Below are 21,495 nucleotides of genomic sequence, written 5' to 3' on the forward strand. Positions count from 1 at the left end.
AGATATATAATAAAACATAATACAGACTACATATGGGCAAGTCAGGAATTTATGTAGATGGTGACTGACACTACTGCATGAAATGCAGTGCAATAACGTGTGCAAACAGAACTGCAGAAGGGAGTTTGGACCTCTGGAGGTCACCAGGTCAACGCCTCCTGCTCAAAGCAGGTCAGGTACAGTAGGTTGCTCGGGCCCCTGGCACTAAGAGTTTCTCTGAGCTCAGCAATAGTCTAAGCTGCTCTTGCTTGTGACAATGAAGAAATTAGCATGCCTTGCTATTACCTTTTGGGCTCTCAGATACCATCAGCTATGGTTTCACTGCACAAACACAGAGCAGGAAAGCCTGTGTCTCGGGTTGCTCTCTGTATACAGGAGATCATGAGCATGTGCATGCAGGCTGGAGAGCTGAAGTAGGCAGAATAACTTTGTGAAGCACCGCATAACAATAAACGGAAAGAAAACTAATCAATCACTCTCGCTTAGTTTGGAACTGTCAGTGGCTCAGTATGGATTACTTATTTTGCAACTCCCCTCCACTGCTGATTCCTCCTAGCCATACCTACCAAGCACTCCTGTACTTTTTGTAGGACAGCATTCTTTTTGTGAAGGCTGGGATTCAAAAGATTCATCTCAGTCTTCCCCAGACTTGCAACAAAAGGGATGCACAAGGGGCCTGAAACATACTCCAGGTACTCAATCCTGCAGAAAGAATTCAAATTATCTCATAATATAAACCTGACCTTCATACACCCATAACCACACCCATAAAATCTGCGATGATGGAAAAATTATACTTGAAAAACTGGACTTGAAATATTATAAATGGGCTGGACCCAAAAAGTTGAAATTAATCCACACCTTACTTTAATTTAGATCTTCTTCCAGTTCATGAGCACATGTGCCTCACTTCAAAAAAAGGCTAAGGGTTGTAAATAGCTGCAAGTGGATGAAATTGCTCTGAGGTGCTTTAACACCATATGAAACGAGACTGTTTGTAATTCTTAAACTTTTTTCCTTTCCTCTTTTTATTAGGAATAATTCTCTGATGAATGAAGATGTGGTGGGTGGACTAAGGACAGCAAGTAATTTTAGACTAGGCTTCCTTTTTATCAAAGTCCAAGAGGCCTGCCAAATTAACAAAATGATGCTCTTTACCATCTAGAGTGGCCAGCAGCCTTTGTAAATAAAGCTATATCCCGGAGCTGCACAAGTCCAGCATTACCAGGGTTTGTAGGCAAGAGTACCAGTGACTTTTGATAGCCCTGAACAAGCAACACGTAACTGTTGGCCAAATAACTTGGTGCTGCAGCTTATAGAAAGCCTTGTATTAAAGTCTTTCTATTATTATTTTACTATTTTTAAAGAGAATAATGCCTTCCCAGAGAGAATGCTTTTCTTTCCTCACTTTTTTTCAATTAAACTTATTCCAGGAAAAGAACAGTTCTCATTCCCTTTTATCCCTTTAAGCTTGTAGGAAGAAAGAAAGAAAGAAAAAGGGGAATTAACAAGTTGTACAATTCAGGAATTTGTATCAAGGTACAATTATCTTTTTTCTTAAGGAAAAAAGCTGTCACTGAATATTACTTGGCTATTTACATAAAGCAAAGTTTTGCTAACTTACAAAAATGCCTTTAAACACACTGAAATGATTTTAAACATATGAAGTAATATGCTTGGGAGAGCCCAATGGCTTTGTTGTAAGATATTCACTCTCAAAAAAATACCTGAACAAATAAGCAAACCAAGTCTCCCAACCTAGGGGAAAAAAAAAAAATAAAAAAAACCCACCCAAAACCCCAAACCAAAACCCAAAGAAAACAGAATCCAGCATAAGCCGTATTTATGTTATTTTTGTAATTCTAAACAAGTATGTTCAAGAAAGCCCAGCAAATGAGCCCCTTTCTTTTAGCAGAGATCAGCAACAGTATAAGCAGCAGCATTACAAGCTTTTTAATCTTCATTGCTGCCACACCACTGCACCATGGACACAAAGAGCTTCAGGGGGTTCTGATTTCAAGGATGCAAAGGAATCCACAACTGTGACAAAAATGGGCTATACTAAAAGACACCAAGTATTGCCAACTTATATTTGAGACAGATTTCAGCTACAATCAGTGACCACTTTTTATAATCTACCATTTCTTTGAATCATCAGTTTTCTCAGGACTGAAGAGATTATTTTAAAAGTGCTCAGAAGGACTAGTCTGAATGTGGTGCTACAGATGAATTAACTTCAGATGTAGTAAGATGTAACTCACGGAAGCACCAGTAAGAGGAATGGAGGAGTAGATACATTGGAGACTTTCCAAAACTTCCATGCCAAACAATTAATCTAAAAGAAACAAAACAGTAATATCTTGAACATGTGGAAATATGGAAAAAGAAGGAAATTATGGTTTATTACAATTTATAATTTAGCATATATAAAACTGCATATTATCTTCAAAGAGCATTTTTCTTTGGCTTTTTTATAGTAGTTTAGAGTTTTCTTTTTGTAAACATCAGAGATGAAACATCCTGTATTTGGGTGCATGAGAGCATTTATATGTTTTCAAAATCTACATACATTTCCAAACAGATTACTCATGAATTAGCAAGTAGGACGACTGCAGGAATTTCTTACAATTTGTAAAAAATGAAGTCGTCAAAACAAAGTATAAGAACAGACAAATTCACACATAAAAGATTTAAATGAAATATGTTAACAGACAAGCTCATCCATACAAGATTAAAAAAAAAAAAAAGAAGTATTAACCGAATTCTAATTTACCTACAGCTTGACTATTAGGTAGTATGCTTATGTACACAAAGTCTTCCTTTGATTTTACCTGATATGGAGAAAGTAGATGAAGATTCATTTCAAAGAATTTAAAAGTGTTTAAAAAAATGTCTGTACCCATACTTTCAATGTGTTGACAAGTTACTCCTTTCACAAGCTGTCCTGTGCTGATAGGAAAAGCAAAGTTCAGTCTTTTGAATGTTTAAGCAGGATCTAGTCCTTACTTCCCACAGCCATGTCCTAAAACACAGTTTCTTGACTGCCTCTCTTTCCCATTTCATGTAACGGAAAGGCTACTGAAAGTAAAACCATAATCAAATTGAAAAAATATTGACTGAGCTTTATACCAAAACCTCTGCAATCCTGATTTTGGATTTGAAGACCCTTTTTAATGAGGAAGGTGAATTACCTTGTGGCATCAAGGAATGAATAAACATAAGATAGTACAAAATAACCACATACTCAAAAATGCTCCCATAGCAAAACTAAACTTAAACACCATTTCAAGATAGACTGTCATCCATACCTTAGAAGATCAACAGGGTAGTTTTTCTTAGACAGTAATTCATACAGATATAAAGCCTGAAATAAAACCCACCATATTTAAAGTTAAGCTTAGGTACTCCAGTTGTAAGATACAATAACTACTGCAAGGTTTTTGCATGCTTAACTTTCTTATGTAGTCTAAAGATATTTCTATGGTCCAGCTTGACCAACGAAAACATTTGTCACCCAGTGCTGAATTTCTTCACAAGACAGGACATTGCTGACTGGCATTATAAGACGGTGTTAAACATGTCCATGGCACACAACCACTGAATAATTTAGGTTTGAAGGGACCTCTGGAGATCATCTGTTTCAACCTTTCATCTTTCTGGACAGAGTCAAAGGGCTGACTACACACAAATGTCTAGTATAGAGTACTGGAAAGAGAAAATGCACGTGGCAGAATCTTGAAGACATTTAAACTCAGCATATTAATGCTTTCCTTTCCATAGCATTGTCTCATAATTGCTGCTTAGGTTTTAAATGACCTCTGGTTGTTTACATCAAGATATATATATATATATAGATATATATATATACATATATATATATATATACACACATATAGGACGGTTCCTTCCTTTTCCCAATGTTCCTTGAACACGTATGTGTTACAACACTTCTGCTATTCTTCTATCATACTAAATTGCATTGAAATGGGAACTGCATAATAATTTTTACCTGGCTTCTTCTTAGTTCTTTTTCTTTCATCATTGAAGAATTATATCCAGTCTGCTTCCATAAACCAGGAAGAGATATTTCTTTAAAGAAAGCTCCTGGTATATCTTTGACTGATGAAGAAAATTCTCCAGATGCAGCTATCTAAAAAGAATAACACATAATACATGGCATTTCAGAACTGATGCTTAGACTTACAGGATTTGTCCTTTCTAGTCTGTGTAATATTTCTCTTAAGAGGATAAAAGTAAAACATGCTAGCATTAAAAACATCATGGAACTAAGCAAGAGAGAGCCTTCAAAATATACTTGGTATTCAGAAAAATACATTAGAAATATTAACCATTGAGCTAAAACACATATCTTGGTGACAACATTTTAAATCATGCCCTACGTTTCTGGTTATTGTGCTCACGTGCACTGAGAACCTGCTGCACTGTCAAGTTTATAATCACCTTCCTGAGGATCCCTTGTTGCTGTGCAGGTGATAAGTCAGGTAAGTACTGGGATGTTGTGCCTCGAATAATGTGAGAAAGCTCTTTTGGGTTCATGCTGTAGAATGACTGGGTACTGATACCAGTTACCAATGCGCCCATTTGACTAACATTATAAAATGATAAAACCTGCAGAGATAACAGCACAAACAAACAAAGTTTTCTGGCTAGTGAACAGCAGATAGATATATTTTAAAGCAAAAGTTAATAAATCAAAACTATTATTGTTGAATACTTAAAACATTTCTTGCCTGAGGATGCACTTTTCTTAGATTTCTTCCAATTCAGACAAACCTGTCCAGGGAACAAATGCAACAATTTTCCCAGACAGCCCTTTTTTTGACTCTGCAGAGAGGACCCTGACTCCTTCCATTACAGCATATTTGAATATATAGCCTGGGATCTCTGCTCATGCAAATTCTGCTTAGGGTAGTGACAGAGACAAAACAATATATACAACTGCCAAATACAAATAGTCATTCTCTCTGTTACTAAAGAATTACCCTGGGAGGTACACTCTTGGATGTTTTTATTTGATTTAAACAATTTTTTTCACACCACTAACAGTGCTAAAAAGAAGTCCTGTACTAAACTTTTCAAGATCTACAGTTATTGTGGAGAAAAAGCCATTTCACTTTTGAAAATAAAAGGTAGGAAAGCTGTTATCAGAGGTACCTTTTCATAAGAGAGATATTTACTGGATAAAATCATAACTTGGCTTTTTGTCCACCCAGATACTTGGTTTAATGTTGCAATAGCATTATGCACTGCTTCAGGTGACAAAGATTCCAGCTGACTTGAGGTTAGTCCAACTACAGCATCTGACAGAGATCCAAGGATATCATTCAATGTCTGGTTTTGCATGGCAATGTCCAGGAGTTGAGATTTGAGCTAAAGCAAACAAACAAACAAAAAAGCAGACGGGGAATAAAAGATTTTCAAGAACCAATTTCCGTTATCACCCAAACATTTAAATGGAGTTTCTGGAATAGGCATTGGCAACCATTTAGTGACCACGCTTCATAAAAATTAAAAACAGAGCCACAGTTCTGAAAGGAATATGGAACAGGAGGAAACAGAATGAAAAAAAGAATGAGCAGTATTTAAAAAAAGGAAGGATTTTTATTCTTTGCAGTATATGCTCAAGAGCTATTTCTACTTATCTTTGACATGCCAGTAATTTTTCACTCTTTTCCTTCTATGTTCAAGTAGAAAGTCTCTTCTCCTCTCTTTTCAAGATTAGATTAGGCAAGAAGAACAAGTACTGTACCCACCTTCTGAACCTCGGCCTGGAAACCTCTCAGTTGATTACACTTAATCATTTGATGAAGTAGAGCCCGGGCCACAGCTGCATCCATCTGTTCCATGTCATCATAAAAGCAAACCAATAAACCTAACCTATACAGAAGAAATACTTTAGCTAACTTCTGACATAAAAGGTGTCACTCTCAGGCAACTGAAATACTGTGTGGTACACCCTACTTGGCTCAAAACTTGAGCCATTTCTGTTTGTCGTCAGTGCATTAAACTGCAATCCTTAAAACTCCACATAGCCTGAAACTGGGAGACATATGCACTATTCTCTGTATCCAGCTGAGCTCTACCTAAAATTACTTGTGCTGTCAAAAATTTAACTTTCCTAGTTCCAGAGTCCATGGCTGGATTTTTCCAGCTAATGCCTCCCCTCCCCTTGGCAGAATTTGCAGTGTAATCTCCACTTTGAAAGGGATGGAGGGCTATTTAGTAAGTCACTAGAAGTGGCTTACTGAGTTCTTACCTGGATTGGTGGGATGTTTTGAACTCTGAATCCTGCTTGGATTTCACATGCAACATAACTCATTCATGTGTCAGAGTAGCAGCTAGAGCATTAGACAGCCCCTAGCACTTCATGTTTAAACAAAGCCTGCTGTATGACACATCAAAAATATGACTGGCCAGTGTACAGAGACCTGTCCAATTCAACACTGGTTTGGAGAATCTGCACTGAGGTTCACTGTCTCAGTTGTGCCAGCACAGCAGTTTGCAAGGCAGTGTTATGAACTAGAAGTGGAGCTCATTTTCCTTCACAGTATTAGTGCTCTATTATTTAAGTTAGCATTTCCATTATCCTCTGTAATGCACAACCACAGCCATACTTGGTAGAGAGAAGTAGTCATGCCATCAAGGGTAAGCGCCTACTGTAGGTGGCCTTCTGACTTAGGCCTGCTGCTTATTTACTGCCATTACCTGCAGCCCTGCAAAGAGAGGTCTGAAGTGTGTATCCCTTTCTCTGGACTTAAAACTTCATAGTGATGGTGATGAATTCGTTTGTAGGAAGCCTAAATCAACCCCTATGTCCCTGAAAAATCTTAGTCTTTGTTTTTAGAATTTACTCAGAACTAGAACCTACAAAGACAAGGCCAAAGCCCAGCTTTCCTGCTACAGTCTCCATTTTTCAGCAGTTCAGTAATGCAGGTATAAGCAGACTCTAATGTCCAGATGTGAACTAAATCAACAGTGGACAACGCTGCAGCACTATCACAAGCTAAGTAAAATTCTCTGGAAAGGCTTAGCTTTTAGTTCCTTTAGTCCCTCAACAACAACCTGCTCAGCGATATAATAAAACACTGCTTCAGCAGCCCATCAGAATTCATGGGACATCATCAAACTAACATACAAATCAAAAAAAAAAAATCTATAACAGCATTTTTATAAGAAATAATTACCTTCTGATGCACTATTGCATAGCCTCCAAGAACTCTTCGTCTCCTCTGGGACTAGCAGCAATGAATAATACTACTTCTTTAAAGTAAAAGTGCATTTAAATCATCAGTATGGTTAAAATGAGTAATATAAAATAAGTGTGTTGTAAAAATGGAATATATTAAGGATTATGGAGCACAACATTTCTCTCATCTGTGAGAATGTGGCGCCTCTTGTGAGTGGTAGAATAATCTTTAAGATTTCTGACACTGGAACTTAGAGTGCTGGCATAATTCTTCTCTTGCTTACACCTCCAACAACCAGCAGCATTTCATGGAAGTGCATGAATTACATTGCAATAATGATAGGAGCTCTGAAGCCATAAAGCATGTTCTCCATTAGTTTAAAACTCCAAGGTATTCCCCAAAGAGACTACAAATAACGTCACAGACAGTGGTGTCTTGGGACTAAATACATCCCCTGATAGGACAGCGTAAATGCAAATGTGGAGTACAGCACTTCCTCACAGATAGCTCACGCTCACTGCGTATTTATGAGGAAGAGCAGTTTATTTTGGGTTTTTGTTATTGTTAAAGTAAGTTCAGTGCTGATTTGACTGCCCTGAAAATCCAGTTTCCTGCTTAGACACATAGCAGTTACATTCATTTAAACATGGCTCATCTCTACCCTTCAGGACAGGCTTTAGATCTCTTCACTTTGCAACCTTTCTGGTGACACCCATGTAATTTAAAATGCACCTGCAGTCCTGGCTGGCATGAACTAAGATTTCCTCCTTCAATCTTAACTGTAACATGATTTCCACAAAACACCTCCACCTTCTGTGATTCAAACAGCCAAGTCAACTCATGTCCCTCCATCCCAAATTATTTTACTGTTGTACTGTACAATGTGATGGAACTCTGATTGGGACCCCCAGATACTGCTGTAGTCCTCCTATGAATACTACAGACAACTCCTCACTGTGAAGCAGGAGACAAAGCATTAGCTAATTAGGCACACTGCCAAATTTTCATAAAGCAGCAATTCTTCACTGTTGCTAAACAGGGCTGGATTTCAGCCTAGATTTTTCTGCTGGAAGGAAAAAGCTATGCCACATCAACAGTTTCATCAGCTACTTATTGCTCCTCTTTCTCCTCCTTACTTATTCATTGTCTCCATACAGAGCCATAAAAGCAAAGGAAAAGCAATCTTGCCTGTAGATAGTTGAAGTGTTTCTCATATCAAATCCTGATGAGTTTATTCTTTCCAGGAAGCCTTGTGTAAGCTCTGGTGTGATATCATACACTGTGTCCAACTGCTTTGTTGCATTGTCATAGCTTATGAATAGTCTTATCTGACCAGTACAAACAAAATTATGAGTCAGGATTATGAAAAAATTACATCCAATAAAATGTTTGACACACTAAATTAATTGTCTTCATTCATGTAACAGAGAAAGGAAGAAGCTACATTTGGATAATGCAGTATTTTTGAAGGCAAAGCTGAGTGAACAAGTCTCTGTCAAACTGTCAAATTACGTGAAGGTCTTCATCACTAGCCCCTCAGTATCTCTCAGTACAAGTCACAGAAGCCTGATCCAGACAAATAATTACATATTAATGATAGGCACTTTCAAATTCCAGAAATGGAATTTGATTGCGTGGCAATCAATTTGGATTCTCTTTATATTTAAATAACTAAATTATATTAACGTTTCTCATGTTTAAATTTACATCTGTGTTCATACTGTTTGTAGCTGACATCACTTGACAATGATATATCCAACCATGTTTTATTACTTACTTCATTGAGACTAATTTTCAGAATTTCTTCCAGTGGGAGATGGACCATGTATCTTCCCAAGATCCATAAGCTTTCTGCAGTGACCCAAGAAGTTGATTCATTGAACTCTGTTTCATACAAATAAATACTCACTACAATGTTAAGAAAGTAATTATTTTTCAAATATATTGTACTCAGTATATTATTATTGGTAAATAATTAAAAGAAATCTGCAAATCAGAAAACTCCTTAGCAGAGTCAGGTTCCCTCCATTAGCTAGATTTCAGCACCACATTTTTAGAAGCCCATACATTTTTGAATTTAAATGAAATACTGGTTCCAATGTCTCAAATTTTCTCCTATGAAAGCCATTACGGGTTTATGTTGTCAAAGTACAAAACGGATAAAGTATGGGGCAGAAAAAATGAAACCAGTAGTATTAAATATGGAGCAGCATTTTTAAAATTCAGTTTTCCTAACCAAATATATCAATTAAGAACACCATGAAGGCATGATACTTTAAAATACTTTATAGATCTTATGTATTACTACTGATGATCCCACTTATTTCATCAATAGGCAATAGCAATAACGGAGAAAATGAAAAATCATTCATACACCTATATGGAAACAGGTTGACAGAAAATACAGAATACCACATAACAGTTAAAAAAATGTCATTCATTCAGTAATATTCTCTCAAGGACTGAAAGTGAAATAAAGATCCAAATATCCCTGAGAAAAAAGTATATATGGACTAGGTGGGCACTCTGAGACACAAAGACAATGTTTTCTCCAAGGTGTCATAATCAGGATGGCTCAGCATGTGACACCTCTGAACACATTCCTTAGCAGTGCTGATACAACTCTGCTAAAATAAAAGTCAGTGCACTTTGAAGAGTTCTGGTATTAATAGGCTACAAAACCCAGCCTATAAATATCAGAAGCTGAAAGACCCCATTTAGAAAGTGATTTTTTTTTTTTTAAAACACAGATCTAAGTAAGTTCCTTAGCTGAGATGAGATGATGCTCCTGGCAGACCTGGCATGCCTCCAGTTTTAAGTGCCTTAATTACCTCCCATTACCAGGAACATTAAGATAGTTGAAAGAGATGATAGAAAAGTTAATCAAAAACTAGCACAATTTAAGCATGTTAACTGTGGCCTTTAGTAGAACAAACCTACAGTTACCAACCACAGTCAACAGTCATCCCTCAAAACTATTTTTTTTTAAATTTTTAAATAAGGTACAAAATTCAACAGTTACTGTCTCCCGGGTTTGCAAGGCTACCAGCATGCTTCACCTCTGAACACCCCTGTGGGTTTAATATATGAAATGTAGTAACTGAGCGACAAAGACATTTCTTAAAAGGTTTGACTCTTAAGACATGTCATCTCCTGCCAGCCCAGTGATCCAGCTGCAGGGACTGCCTGGCACAGTGGGGAGATGCAGCATGATGGGGAAGCCCTCTGCATTCTGCACAACAGAGACAGGGTGTTGAGCCCTCTGCCTCCAAAACCAGCAAAAATGCCTGGAAGGTAGCCCTGTAAGCACCACAAATATGAGGCTTCTTTCAAGTTTCTTTTCTGCTGAACTACAGAGAGGAAGATGCTGCTTGTGCAGGGGGTTGATTCCCTTCCCACATGATCCCAGTGGTATCCATGTAAAAGGTTAAAGTGAATGAATCAGACTATTGCAGGCCTCCTCTGCTGTCCTGCGCCCTGTGCTGTGATGAGTGGTGTGCAGATACACTCGAGTGAGCTGTAGACTTGCCAACCTGGACACTGGTAGCAGTCCAACTGTGCCTGCTCAGGGCTGATGAGTTCTGCAGCTCATACTACCACAACCAGCTGGCAATCACACAGTTCCTTCAGGAGAGTATTCACTGTATCTGCACTGCTTTGCATTTGAAGCAGCAATAAAGGCGTAAGAAAGGCATGGTAATTCTCAGTCCCTCCTGAGCTGGGTGATCTTATCTGAAACAGCAAAAACCCCAGGAGCCAAATTTAGCTGCACTGAGGGAAGCAGGCATTTTGCTTTTGATTTCCAGGGAAAGAGGAAGAGCATACACATCTAAAAGTCTAAAATAGTCCCACAACAGCACTGCTGGGATGTTCAGTGAAAGCCCAAGTACTGGCTCTTACACATTAGTGCTGCTGCTGCGTAACAGCCCCCTCATGGAGCCTGTCCTGCGCTGTTCCAGCTGTGGCACATTTGTTTAAGACACATTAACAAGGCAAAAAGATGTGGTAAAATGCATAAAATCAGAATTAATTAACTTTGTCATCATCTCATCCCTTTTCTGAATGAGTCAGTGCCGTGTGCAATAGAACTTTCACAACATCCTGCATTTGCTGTACTTTAAACAGTGCATTGGCTAATGTATTCTGAGACAGACCTAATTTTCTACTCTAAATCAGAGTTCAGAAGTGAACAACACAGCTGTGCAGAGTACCTGACAACTGTATCCTATTTAAGTCTTAGAAAAAGGACCTGAGTAGTAGACAGACTTTATGTATAGCTCTGTGCAGAAGAGATGAAGAGCAAGTATCTTTAGAGAACTATTTGCTGTGAATACCAAATATATTGTTTACTGTATTCAGGACAGCTACTCTTATACAGACCTGTGTTAAATTTGAGAACCCATTCAACACAATGGATAGGTCTTTTGCTGACTGTTTTTCTCTTATGATAAGAAAGTAGAAAACACTTTGTACATAACATACCACTCATGTTATAGGACTTTTGTAGAATCTGCTTCATCCAGCCATACAGAGCTTTCTGTGTATTTGCTGAGGTTTTGTCATAGAGGTCCTTGAATACCGCTGATCTAAGTGATACAAGGGCATGTTAGTTCACTAATGAGTTAACTATCTAGGTGTTTTTTTTTTTAAATCACAAACATGGGCAAATGCTTTTAGAAACAGCCACACGTAAGCAGAAAGCAGTATCTGGACAATAGACTGAGACCAGAGTAACCTCTGTTTAAAAGTATATATAGTCAGCAAATACTAGTTTTAATTGTGTCTGGAAAATAAATGGCTTACAAGTTTCTGAAAGCATCCTCCGGCAGAATGTTTGGGAGGCTCCCAATGACATCAGGTTGGAGATAGTTCACCACTGACACACGCAAAACCTGGCTTAGGATATCCACACAGTCCAGAGCACTCAGGGCCAGAAAGCATTTATCCAGTGTTATAAGGAACAAGGTCCTGTTTACTCCTGGGCTTTGAAATATTCTCTCTCTAGTTTTGTCCCAATCAAGAATAATATTTCCCGTTTCCTGCAAGCAACAAAGGGTTAATAGAACAACTCTATGATTAATTTAGTATATTGTTAATTTTGAGGCCTAACAGAAAGCATTCTATAAAAAGTATGGTGCTGTTCTCATGAAAAATAGCTGCAAATTACTGTTTAGTGCATTCCTTCAGATAACTTGTTTCTGGCATTGCCCAGACAGCAGCTTGAATCTTTTGACAAAATCAAAATGAAAAACATAAAAATAATCCAAACAGCTCAAGTTATAGTGTGTGCTCTCATGAAAGAATTAGTTACTTGGAAAATGAAATAATATCAGAATTGAATGAGAATTATCTCATTATTACTTTTGTTTGAATAATTACTATGTTTATTAATATGTTTAATAATAATACTAATTTGATTATGTTGAATACTGGATTATACAGTGTTTGGTCTGGGCAGTCACCTCTTGCCTGGCGAAACACACTACAGTTCTCCCAGATTAATCTCTGCCCTCAGCGATACCCACACTGGAAGCCCTCCTCCTAGCAGAGAAGATGCCAAGCGCTCTCACACACCAGGCTGTGATCCCACCCCTGCAGTGAGATTCCTTCTGCAGGGTTAATCCTCCCTGGGTGGCACTCACTGATTTTGAGCAAGACTTTCAAGATGGGTCACACAGGGACACATCACAGAGGCAATGAATGACGTTATACTGCCTCTCCTCCAAATTGTCTAACAATTTGCTTGCATGCTCCCACAACTAATTAATAAGTAATTTCGTCTTCTTTAGTCATTACGGCTCTCTTTCTAGCCACTGAAGAGAAGCAGGTACTCCCTGAGAACAACTGGTCCTACCTACTTTAGATACTGTATAGGAAGGTAAATCATTCCCTGGAGATGTGTTTCTCTCCACTGATTGCAGAGAAAATCCATATATCCAACTTGGACTTGGCATCAAACTTCTAAACAACAAGAATTAAGTAAGTCCAGCCTTAGGAGAGAGGCCTCTGGAATCTAATCCAAGCTGACTCAGTAACTGCAATACCCCAAGTCTGGCCTTGTCCCATTTATTTGAACCACTGACAGCAGCTTTTCTTTTCCACAAGTGCAGAGTAACTTACAAGATGGTCCTTTCTGCTGTTGAAGAGATACTTCATTGCAGTTTGGAACTGCTGCTGATCAAGCTGTTGAAATTCAGACAGTAGCTGCCTAGGCTGGTATAAGAGGTTCTTCAGGTAACTTTCTATGGACATCTAGAGTATAGAAAAATATGCATAATATACATAAAACTCATACTATTGTACTAGGGGCATCTTTTACTCCCTGAAAATCTCTGCTTAAGGAGGGTTAAGTGTTTACCTCCTGTATTGGCTGTTTTGTCAACAACTAGAACAACTATAAACACAAGCAGTAAACAAAATAATCTAAATGTAATTCTGAAAGACAGTAGTTTTTAAATCGTGTTCTTAGACTGAGCCAAGTGGCACAAGCGAGTCCTCTGAAGTGAATCATTTAACACAGATGCCTCAGGTTCTCACTTCATAAACCAAGAGTAATAATATTTTCCTGTTTCACACAGCAGGGCTGTGAAAATGAAACTTCTAAGGAGCTAAAAAAAAAAAAATAAAAATCAGGTACTGCGTGCATACAACTATTACTTAAAAAAAGGAAGGAAATGTGCAATTAGACGGGAGGAAAAGTCTGTACCAGGCTGTAAGGCAAAAATTCTCTCACATCAAATTGCATTAAGAGGTAACAATCTCATTCCTATTTTGAATATCTAAGGGGAATTCTAACACTGGAACAGAAAACACTGGAAGGCTCATTAGCACCAGACTGGAGTAAAATCCCTTCTAATTCCTGACAGAATTATTTCAGAATTAATTTGGAATTTGAGTTGAAACTGTTCTTTGTTGGTTTTGCTTAGCTTGCATTGCCACCAACAAATATTAACACAGATAGGTCCCTGCTGCATGCTTAGAGCCTTAAACTGTTAATAAATGTAATCAAATGGGAAGAAGCAATGGTAGTCTCATGTAGCTTTGGCTGAGCTGTGACAGTGAAATACAACTTGGGAAAGGGTTCATGTGCTGTGGAGCTACATGGCAGTGGGCTTCTGGGAATGCCTGAGGCTCAGAGGGCACACATTTGACACCTTTTTCAGGGCATGTGTGTGCGCATGTAGAGAGGATGGAGGGGTTCAGGCTTTGATTAGCAGGCTACAGCTCCACTTAAACCAGCTCATAGCTAATCATAATGACCAGGGATGAAGAACAATGACTCTTTCCTACACCACTTTCTCACTGACAATTTACAGAAACAGAGATCAGAGGAGCTTTAAAAGGTGAATGTATTTTGTAGGATGCTCTGGAGCCTCTCATTCCATCCAAAGCAGCACAAACTACCTCCACAGTCAAATCTGTGGAGAAACCTGCCATTTTGGGGAGAAGAGCATGTATATACACTCATTTACAATTTAGAAACAATAGCTGAATCTGAAAACTCCTAACATCTGCTTTCTATCAGAGGAAAAGCAAAAAATCTTACTATTATTTCTGCCTTCCATACCCCTGCAATCTTAGTGGAAAAAGACAACCAAAGCCCCTATTCCTATTTCATACTTATCTGCTACACTGTAGATCTGTTAGTTACCGCTATTACTGATAGTGTAATTTTGGCTACAGAGATAGGTTGCTTTTTTAAATAACATTTTTAAATGGCACAAACCTGTAGGCTGCTAAGAGTGAACATAACTTCCTGTGCATGAAAATATGCCATGACTTTTGTAAGCATATCTGCTGTCCAGACATTAGAACTGTAACAGAAAACAGGACCAAAAATACCAGCAAAGTAACATAGCATGTAAAATAGCAGATTACAAGACAAAACAAAAAAACCCCACTACTACTAATACAATAATGACACGAGTACTTAGCTTTCTGGCCTAACTAGACTAATAGCCAACTGATTTAACGCAAAGAAAACACACAGTTCAGGGAGGAAGGGAATGAAGTTATTTTATCTAATGCCACAACCACCCACAATGATCTCTACTTTCCAATGTGTTGCCATTAGTACCATCTCCAGACATGAGACAAGTTGTGCTGTGGCTACTCCGAAGCCATAGGTGTGCTTCCTGTCACCCATTATACCTCTTCTGATCTACTTCTAGAAAGAAAGTACAGTGACTAATGTCTGCTTCCTTTTCCTCAGCGGAGTCATTAATTTTAGTGTGTCTTCTTTACACAGCCATTGATTTTCTCAAAGAATGTAGGAGTAGAAATTGCTTTTGAGGCTCATAGTGCTCTTTCAAATTTAGACAAAATTAGCAAATAATTCAAAAGTCACCAGGAGCTGGAAGTGGGAGAGATGGGGGATGGAGTGGGACTGAAAGAGGGAGATGGACAGAAAGCTGGAACTGCACCCGATTTCCTTAAGAAGCCATTCTGAAACATATGAACAAAGTTAATTGTCAGAACATTTGAAAACTGTAGCTGATGTTTATTCTCAGTCTCATTCTGTGTATGTTTCCTGCTTCATTATGAAAACCATCTTTTTCCCTTGTTAAGAGGAAATATTCCTCACAGGAGATCTAAACCAAAGTAATTATACATGGCAATTTTATTCTATCCATAATGTTTCAGTTTCAATGTAAATGAAACAGATCGTATCTGAAGCACAAGATAATACCAAAAGATCAAGATGGTGAGAATAATACATTACCTTTGAAAATGAAATATATCAAGGAGTGCTGCACATGAAAAATGGAACACAAAAAGTTATGGTGAGATATTGAGTTTTAATTCCTTTTAGAAGTATAAGTGGGAACAATTTTGTATATTACCATTCAGATATTTCCCAGTTATTACTTCCTCCTAAGAAAAAAAATCATAAATATATGTAATAAATTATTATTTATAGATTATAATACAAAATGTTAGTAGAGAGATCAAATAAAAATACTAACCACAGCTTTGTGTAATAATGGAGGCAAATCTGTAAAAGATTATCCTGTTACTGCAGTGATCAAAACTATATATACACATCTAATTTATTTATAAGTATTGAATGCAGTTTTGATTAAAGGTATTTACATAAAAACAGTGGGAAAAAAAAGGGCTAAATAATAAGCAATCTTGGTTAAATTCTTTGCTGACAGAGCTCCATGAAGTCAACAGAGCAGAGAATACAGTCTTAGCTACTAAATAGTACTGCATTTATTTTACTACACATAGCTTTTTCCATCCACACAAAATACATCCCTCACACAGGAGATCTGGTCTTACCTTCAGTGTTTCGACTGCGTATGATCTCAGCATGATTCACTGACATCAATAAGAAACATATCTTCAAAAGTCTGGACATTTCTTCTAGTGCTTATTAAAATCAGAAGATATTTAAATTGAAAAGGAAAACATAAAGAACAGTCAAAAGGCAGTACTCACACAAAACTTTCATAGCTATAAATCAGAGACAGACTAAGCTATGGAGTATAGATAGAGATCAGAATGATCTGAAAGTGCTTGCTCCCAAGTTTTTAATATAGGTCTTTTCCCAAGATAGAGATACATTTTATGCAAATACAAGTCTGTCAAGTGTGCATGTGCAGACAGATTTATTTCTCTTTTACCAAGCAGCTCTTTTAATTTCCTTCCTAGAAGCACTGTTTACTTACTAACCCACTTTACACTTCAGTATTACTTAAATGCAATTTTGTTAAAGCAAACAAATCCTTTTAAATTCAGATAAAATAGAAAAGAAATTGGGGGAGCGAAAAAAGAAATAGTAAACAAGCTCCAAACAAACCCTAAGCTTTCTCTAGCTTAAGTTGCCTGCACAATTACTGCAGACCAGGTCAGGGACCCTCCATTTGCAGGTCTCTGAACTCAAATGGCTGGAGGGTCCAGCCCTCTCGCTCACCACACAGCATTGCAGGGTGCTCCAGGCACGGAAGGTGAAGGATTGCTCCTCTTCCCTACTGCTGCCACTCTATAAAGAGGGCAATATCCTTATGCCCTTCTGAAACAGCAGGAAAGTGACACATGGGAAGGCTGGAGTTCAAGACCATGCCACTTTACTTAGATGGATGAAAGTCCTACTCTCAAACATAGAATCAACTTTTCACCATCAGCTAGGACATAGTTTCTATGGAAATACATATTTTAGTAGTTCTTGCTATCGCTGTTATGAAGATCATTGAAAGATAAATTAGCTGGAAGAGCAGTAATGGGATACCTGGAGCAGTTCATCAAGGTGTGTCTCATTCTCATCAGAAAAGACTGATAGTATCACAGTTGTCCTACATGAAATGAATTTGTCTCTTTCAGTCTAGTTCCTGAAGGACAAGAATGCAGACTGCAGTAATGCAATGGGATGGAAAGGAAGCACAGACTGAACAGATCTTGATGCAGGTATTTCTGCATCCACATGCCCTCCGCAGTGCCGAGGACCACAGGCTACTTTAATCCACACTGCACTAAGTTTACTGCAGAGAGGATCTTCTGCCTCTGCACCCTCAGCCTGGCCCTCTGACCAGCCATGAGACTGGTGACTGTGAGGTATTAGATGATGCCCTGCTCTGCAGATTGCAGCTTCTTACACTGGGATTAGTCCCCAGTTTTAACAAATTACATGGAGATCCCTGTTGGCCAACTGCATTCTGACACTGGGATGACTTTGTTACAGTTTCTCTCCCTTTCCTTTAAGAGTATGTCTGAAGAGACCTAATTTCTGCATTTCCTTTTGCTGTTGAATTTGGATCCATTCTCTCTTTTTTAATTAAAAGTTCTCTGCCAGAGCTTGTGTTACAGATCTGAACATCTGATAAATATGAACACCTTTTACAGATTGTTTAATCTCATGTTTCAGCAAGGTACTTTTTTGTGAAGATGCTTTTTAACAGCCTCTAGCAATACTTCAGTCTAGCACAAATATTTAACTTCAGTCTTTAAACAGAAGTGACGCAAACTGACAGATGGGGAAAAATTTAAACATTAAGACTTCGAGAAGCTATCGCCTCTGTCCTGTTCTTGCACACACTGAAACCCTTTTCAGCCATTCTTTTGGGAGCACCACAGTACGTCTCTCATTCAGAAGTATCTGGTTTCCTGGACAATGAACTTTCTTGTGTTTGTTTCTGACTTTGCCCTATTAATTTTGCAGTAAGGTTTGATTACTTCACATAGTTTAAATTATGCTACAAATGTCAATCCTGATTTGTTTATTCTAATTCATTCACTTTGATCGGGGAGTATAATTTATTTAAAGCATGCTAAACTAACATATAAGGAGATTAAATGCTAAGAAAGTGCTTTTTTATCCTGACTAACTTCAGTGAACAATTGGCAGGTGCAGAAGAAGTCTGTTGTGGAATAGCCGTGCTTGGTAACACAATCTGCGGGATGAAACAGTTCCTCTGGCAGTGAAACAAGTCTGTCTGCTGAAGTCCACTGCAGCTCTTAGACAATCCCAAATCATGCTCTGGGGATCTCTTGCAGATTACATCCAGTATTTACCCAGAGATCATTCCTTGCACCATGGCAGCACATGCTATGATCAGATCTCCGAGATGTCACCCTTACAGAACTCTCCAGTTATGAGGAGCTCCCAGACCGCCTTCTCCTCCTGCTCCCTGAACAGTCGCTCTGCCATGTAAAGAAATCCTAGACATTTTATCACTCACTCCAATGTAGCTGCTGCCTTATCTGAGGCTTGATAACCAGAAAGCTAACCTCATAACCAGAAATCTTGCTGATAAGCCCTTGCACAGCCAGTGCCCATCCTCCCCCTTGCAGCCAAGCTACCAGCACCTCTGGAAAAAAGCACTATATGCAGTGAGGGAACCCTCAAGGGGTTCAGGCTGGAAAGTGCTAGAGGGAAATAAAAGCCAGACAGAAGAGAAAAGTGAGCTGGTGGGTTCCTGAGGAGAGCCAGGACCCCACAGCACTTCACCTACCTGTGCTGTGCGCACCTCCTTCCCTGCGCTGGCAGTGCAATGAGCTGGGCGGCTCCAGCTAGACCCGGAGAGCAGGGGGCAGGGACTGGGCCAGCGCCGCCTCACAGCCTCAGGTATCTGCACGGCAGCACCCAACCTTCAGCCAGACTGGAGGCGGAAATCTCTGCTGGGGTGCTCAGAGGCAGGCAGAAGAGGAGGCTTCCCCTCCTGAGACAGAGGGCTCAACAAGCTGGGGGTGCGGAAGGGAGGGGAACACAGGGCGAGGCTGGTGCTTCCCAGCACCCTGTTCCTCCCATCTTCTACCCCAGGCATGGGTAGGTGGCCCTGGGCTCCTCAGAGTGGAATACAAGCTGACTGTACCTGGGATCACCCAGTGAAAGGGGGCTGCAGTTTCTGTGAGATGAAGTTGTTCCAAGTTTTTGTTGAAAGTTTCCGACCAAATCATGCCTTTGCACAGCATCTTTTTCCTGTGATGCAACACACCCAGTGCCACCTTGACAGAACAGATAGTTTCGTTAATCTCCAGGGTAAAATATGGCACATTGGTGAGACCACTGAAGCGCAAATCGTACCATCACCCACAGCAGGACATGGACAGCAGAGGGACAAGGCGGGTTCCCCAAGCCTGGGAGTAATGAATTTGGACATTGAACTTGGATGATATGTTGAAGTATTTCAGGCAATTTAACTTACTACTGGACACAAGAGTTTCTTTGCATGGGCTATACGACATTAATTGCACACAAATGCACTTTCAAGGCCTAGAAAGAAAAAGAAGCCCCTTCCTTGAGGCACGCTGCACCCTTTCCTTTGCAAGGAACTCTGATTTTATAAGTATAGGTGTAGGTACAATTCCTTAAGGCTACTCTGTACATTCAGCAGAACTAAGTGGGTTTCCAACCCTGCTGAATTTAAGCTTACTTTGTTCATAGTTTTTCCCCGTTATTGCTCATGTTTTAATAAACATTTTAATTGTCCATCTCAAGTGTAAGAATACTTGTTTAAATACAGGGAACAAAAATTCACAATTAAATCATCATTTAAAAAATACCAAGCATACAACAAAACCGATTATTACTTACATTGCACCTTCTCACCCAAAACCTCTCAAAGCTATTACGAACCAAAGTCCTAAGTGGCAGGACTAAAAGATATCAGATCTGAAACACAGTCCCTCATGTGATTTTCAACCTCTGGGATTAAAACACTGAAGTACCTTTGAAGAAGCCTGTCTTAACGTGTATTTGCCACATGAAGTTTAATTCATTACACATTCAGAAACATTTTCCCGCAACTGATGAGTATAAATGAAGATAACAAAAGACAAAATGAACAGATTCACTCCAGAGCATACATAACTCACTTTTCCAACAGACAAGTCTGATTGTGCCAAAATTCAACAGCACATTATAATACTGAGAATAATACTGAGCCTGAATTACTGTTGAAAAAACCCCACCAGCCAACTCCCTCACTCCATACTACTACTACTACATACTTACTACTCCACAAGAGTGACTGAGAACAAAAGGCTATTAAATTAGCAAGAGAAATCGCTAGCCATAAGGGAAAGGAAGTCCAAGGTAAACCTAAAAAGATGTGCTGAACAATCCTACTTGGCATAAGATCACCAATCATTATACCCCCCCCCCCCCCCCCCCAAACAACAAACCAAATGTAACACACAATGTTTTTAGGCTCCAAAAGCAAAAGGTCAATCAGTTCTTACTTTACTTACCAGCTGACACACAAGCTGAGGTTTCTCTGCTCTCACGATCTACATCCTGAGCAACACAAGATGTACACCTGCCAGTTCTGTACTAATGATGCTGCTTGCTCTTTCAGAGGAAGGTTATATCCCAGCTGCCACAAATCAGCTATTTCAAACAGACTTTTAAAGACACTTTCAAAATAAATGGTGTTTACTTATTGCCCCTGAAAATAATGTCCCAAGCTAGCAAAACCTTCACCATCAGGTCCCTATAATCTCATCCTCAGAGGCAGTTTGACCTGTAACATTTGCTAGAAACTGCCTGCAAGTTTTTTAAGCTGAAAACTTCTGGTACAAGTTGCTTAGAAAGTTTGTTGTTGAAACCATCAGTTTAAAGTGCAATTTTGGCAAGTTCTACCATCACCTCTTCAGCTGGAAAATAGCATATGCAAAAGCAATGAAGATTTATGAGGCTTTGAGAGCAACAAAAGATGCATAATTTTGTGGACTGTTATTCTTTTAAACAGTATTTAAATGCTGTTTAAAAAAAACCCACAAGGTTATGCTGCTACTGAAAGCTGGATTCTCAACAGAAAGAGCAACTGCTGCAGAGAAGTGCAGC

The 21,495-nt window shown here is 38.9% G+C and overlaps 1 protein-coding gene across 1 annotated transcript in view; it reads right to left on the reverse strand.

The window, feature by feature from the left end:
- Positions 1 to 19,519, reverse strand: part of OTOA (otoancorin) — a 38,372-nt gene extending 18,853 nt beyond the window's left edge. Inside the window, 18 exon segments of the mRNA XM_062634110.1 lie at positions 567 to 702; positions 2,262 to 2,335; positions 2,832 to 2,949; positions 3,309 to 3,364; positions 4,010 to 4,150; positions 4,462 to 4,629; positions 5,176 to 5,391; positions 5,775 to 5,898; positions 8,397 to 8,536; positions 8,986 to 9,092; positions 11,691 to 11,794; positions 12,012 to 12,247; positions 13,329 to 13,460; positions 14,935 to 15,022; positions 15,931 to 15,958; positions 16,052 to 16,082; positions 16,175 to 16,203; positions 16,494 to 19,519. Of these exon segments, the coding sequence (XP_062490094.1) occupies positions 567 to 702; positions 2,262 to 2,335; positions 2,832 to 2,949; positions 3,309 to 3,364; positions 4,010 to 4,150; positions 4,462 to 4,629; positions 5,176 to 5,391; positions 5,775 to 5,898; positions 8,397 to 8,536; positions 8,986 to 9,092; positions 11,691 to 11,794; positions 12,012 to 12,247; positions 13,329 to 13,460; positions 14,935 to 15,022; positions 15,931 to 15,958; positions 16,052 to 16,082; positions 16,175 to 16,203; positions 16,494 to 16,572 (2,007 nt within the window). The 5' untranslated portion in view covers positions 16,573 to 19,519.
- Between the last annotated feature and the right edge of the window lie 1,976 nt (positions 19,520 to 21,495).

This window comes from Pezoporus occidentalis, unplaced genomic scaffold (genome assembly GCF_034315485.1).
Source record: "Pezoporus occidentalis ecotype Australia unplaced genomic scaffold, CSIRO_AGI_Poc_V1 ctg113, whole genome shotgun sequence".
Classification (NCBI taxonomy): Eukaryota; Metazoa; Chordata; class Aves; order Psittaciformes; family Psittacidae; genus Pezoporus; species Pezoporus occidentalis.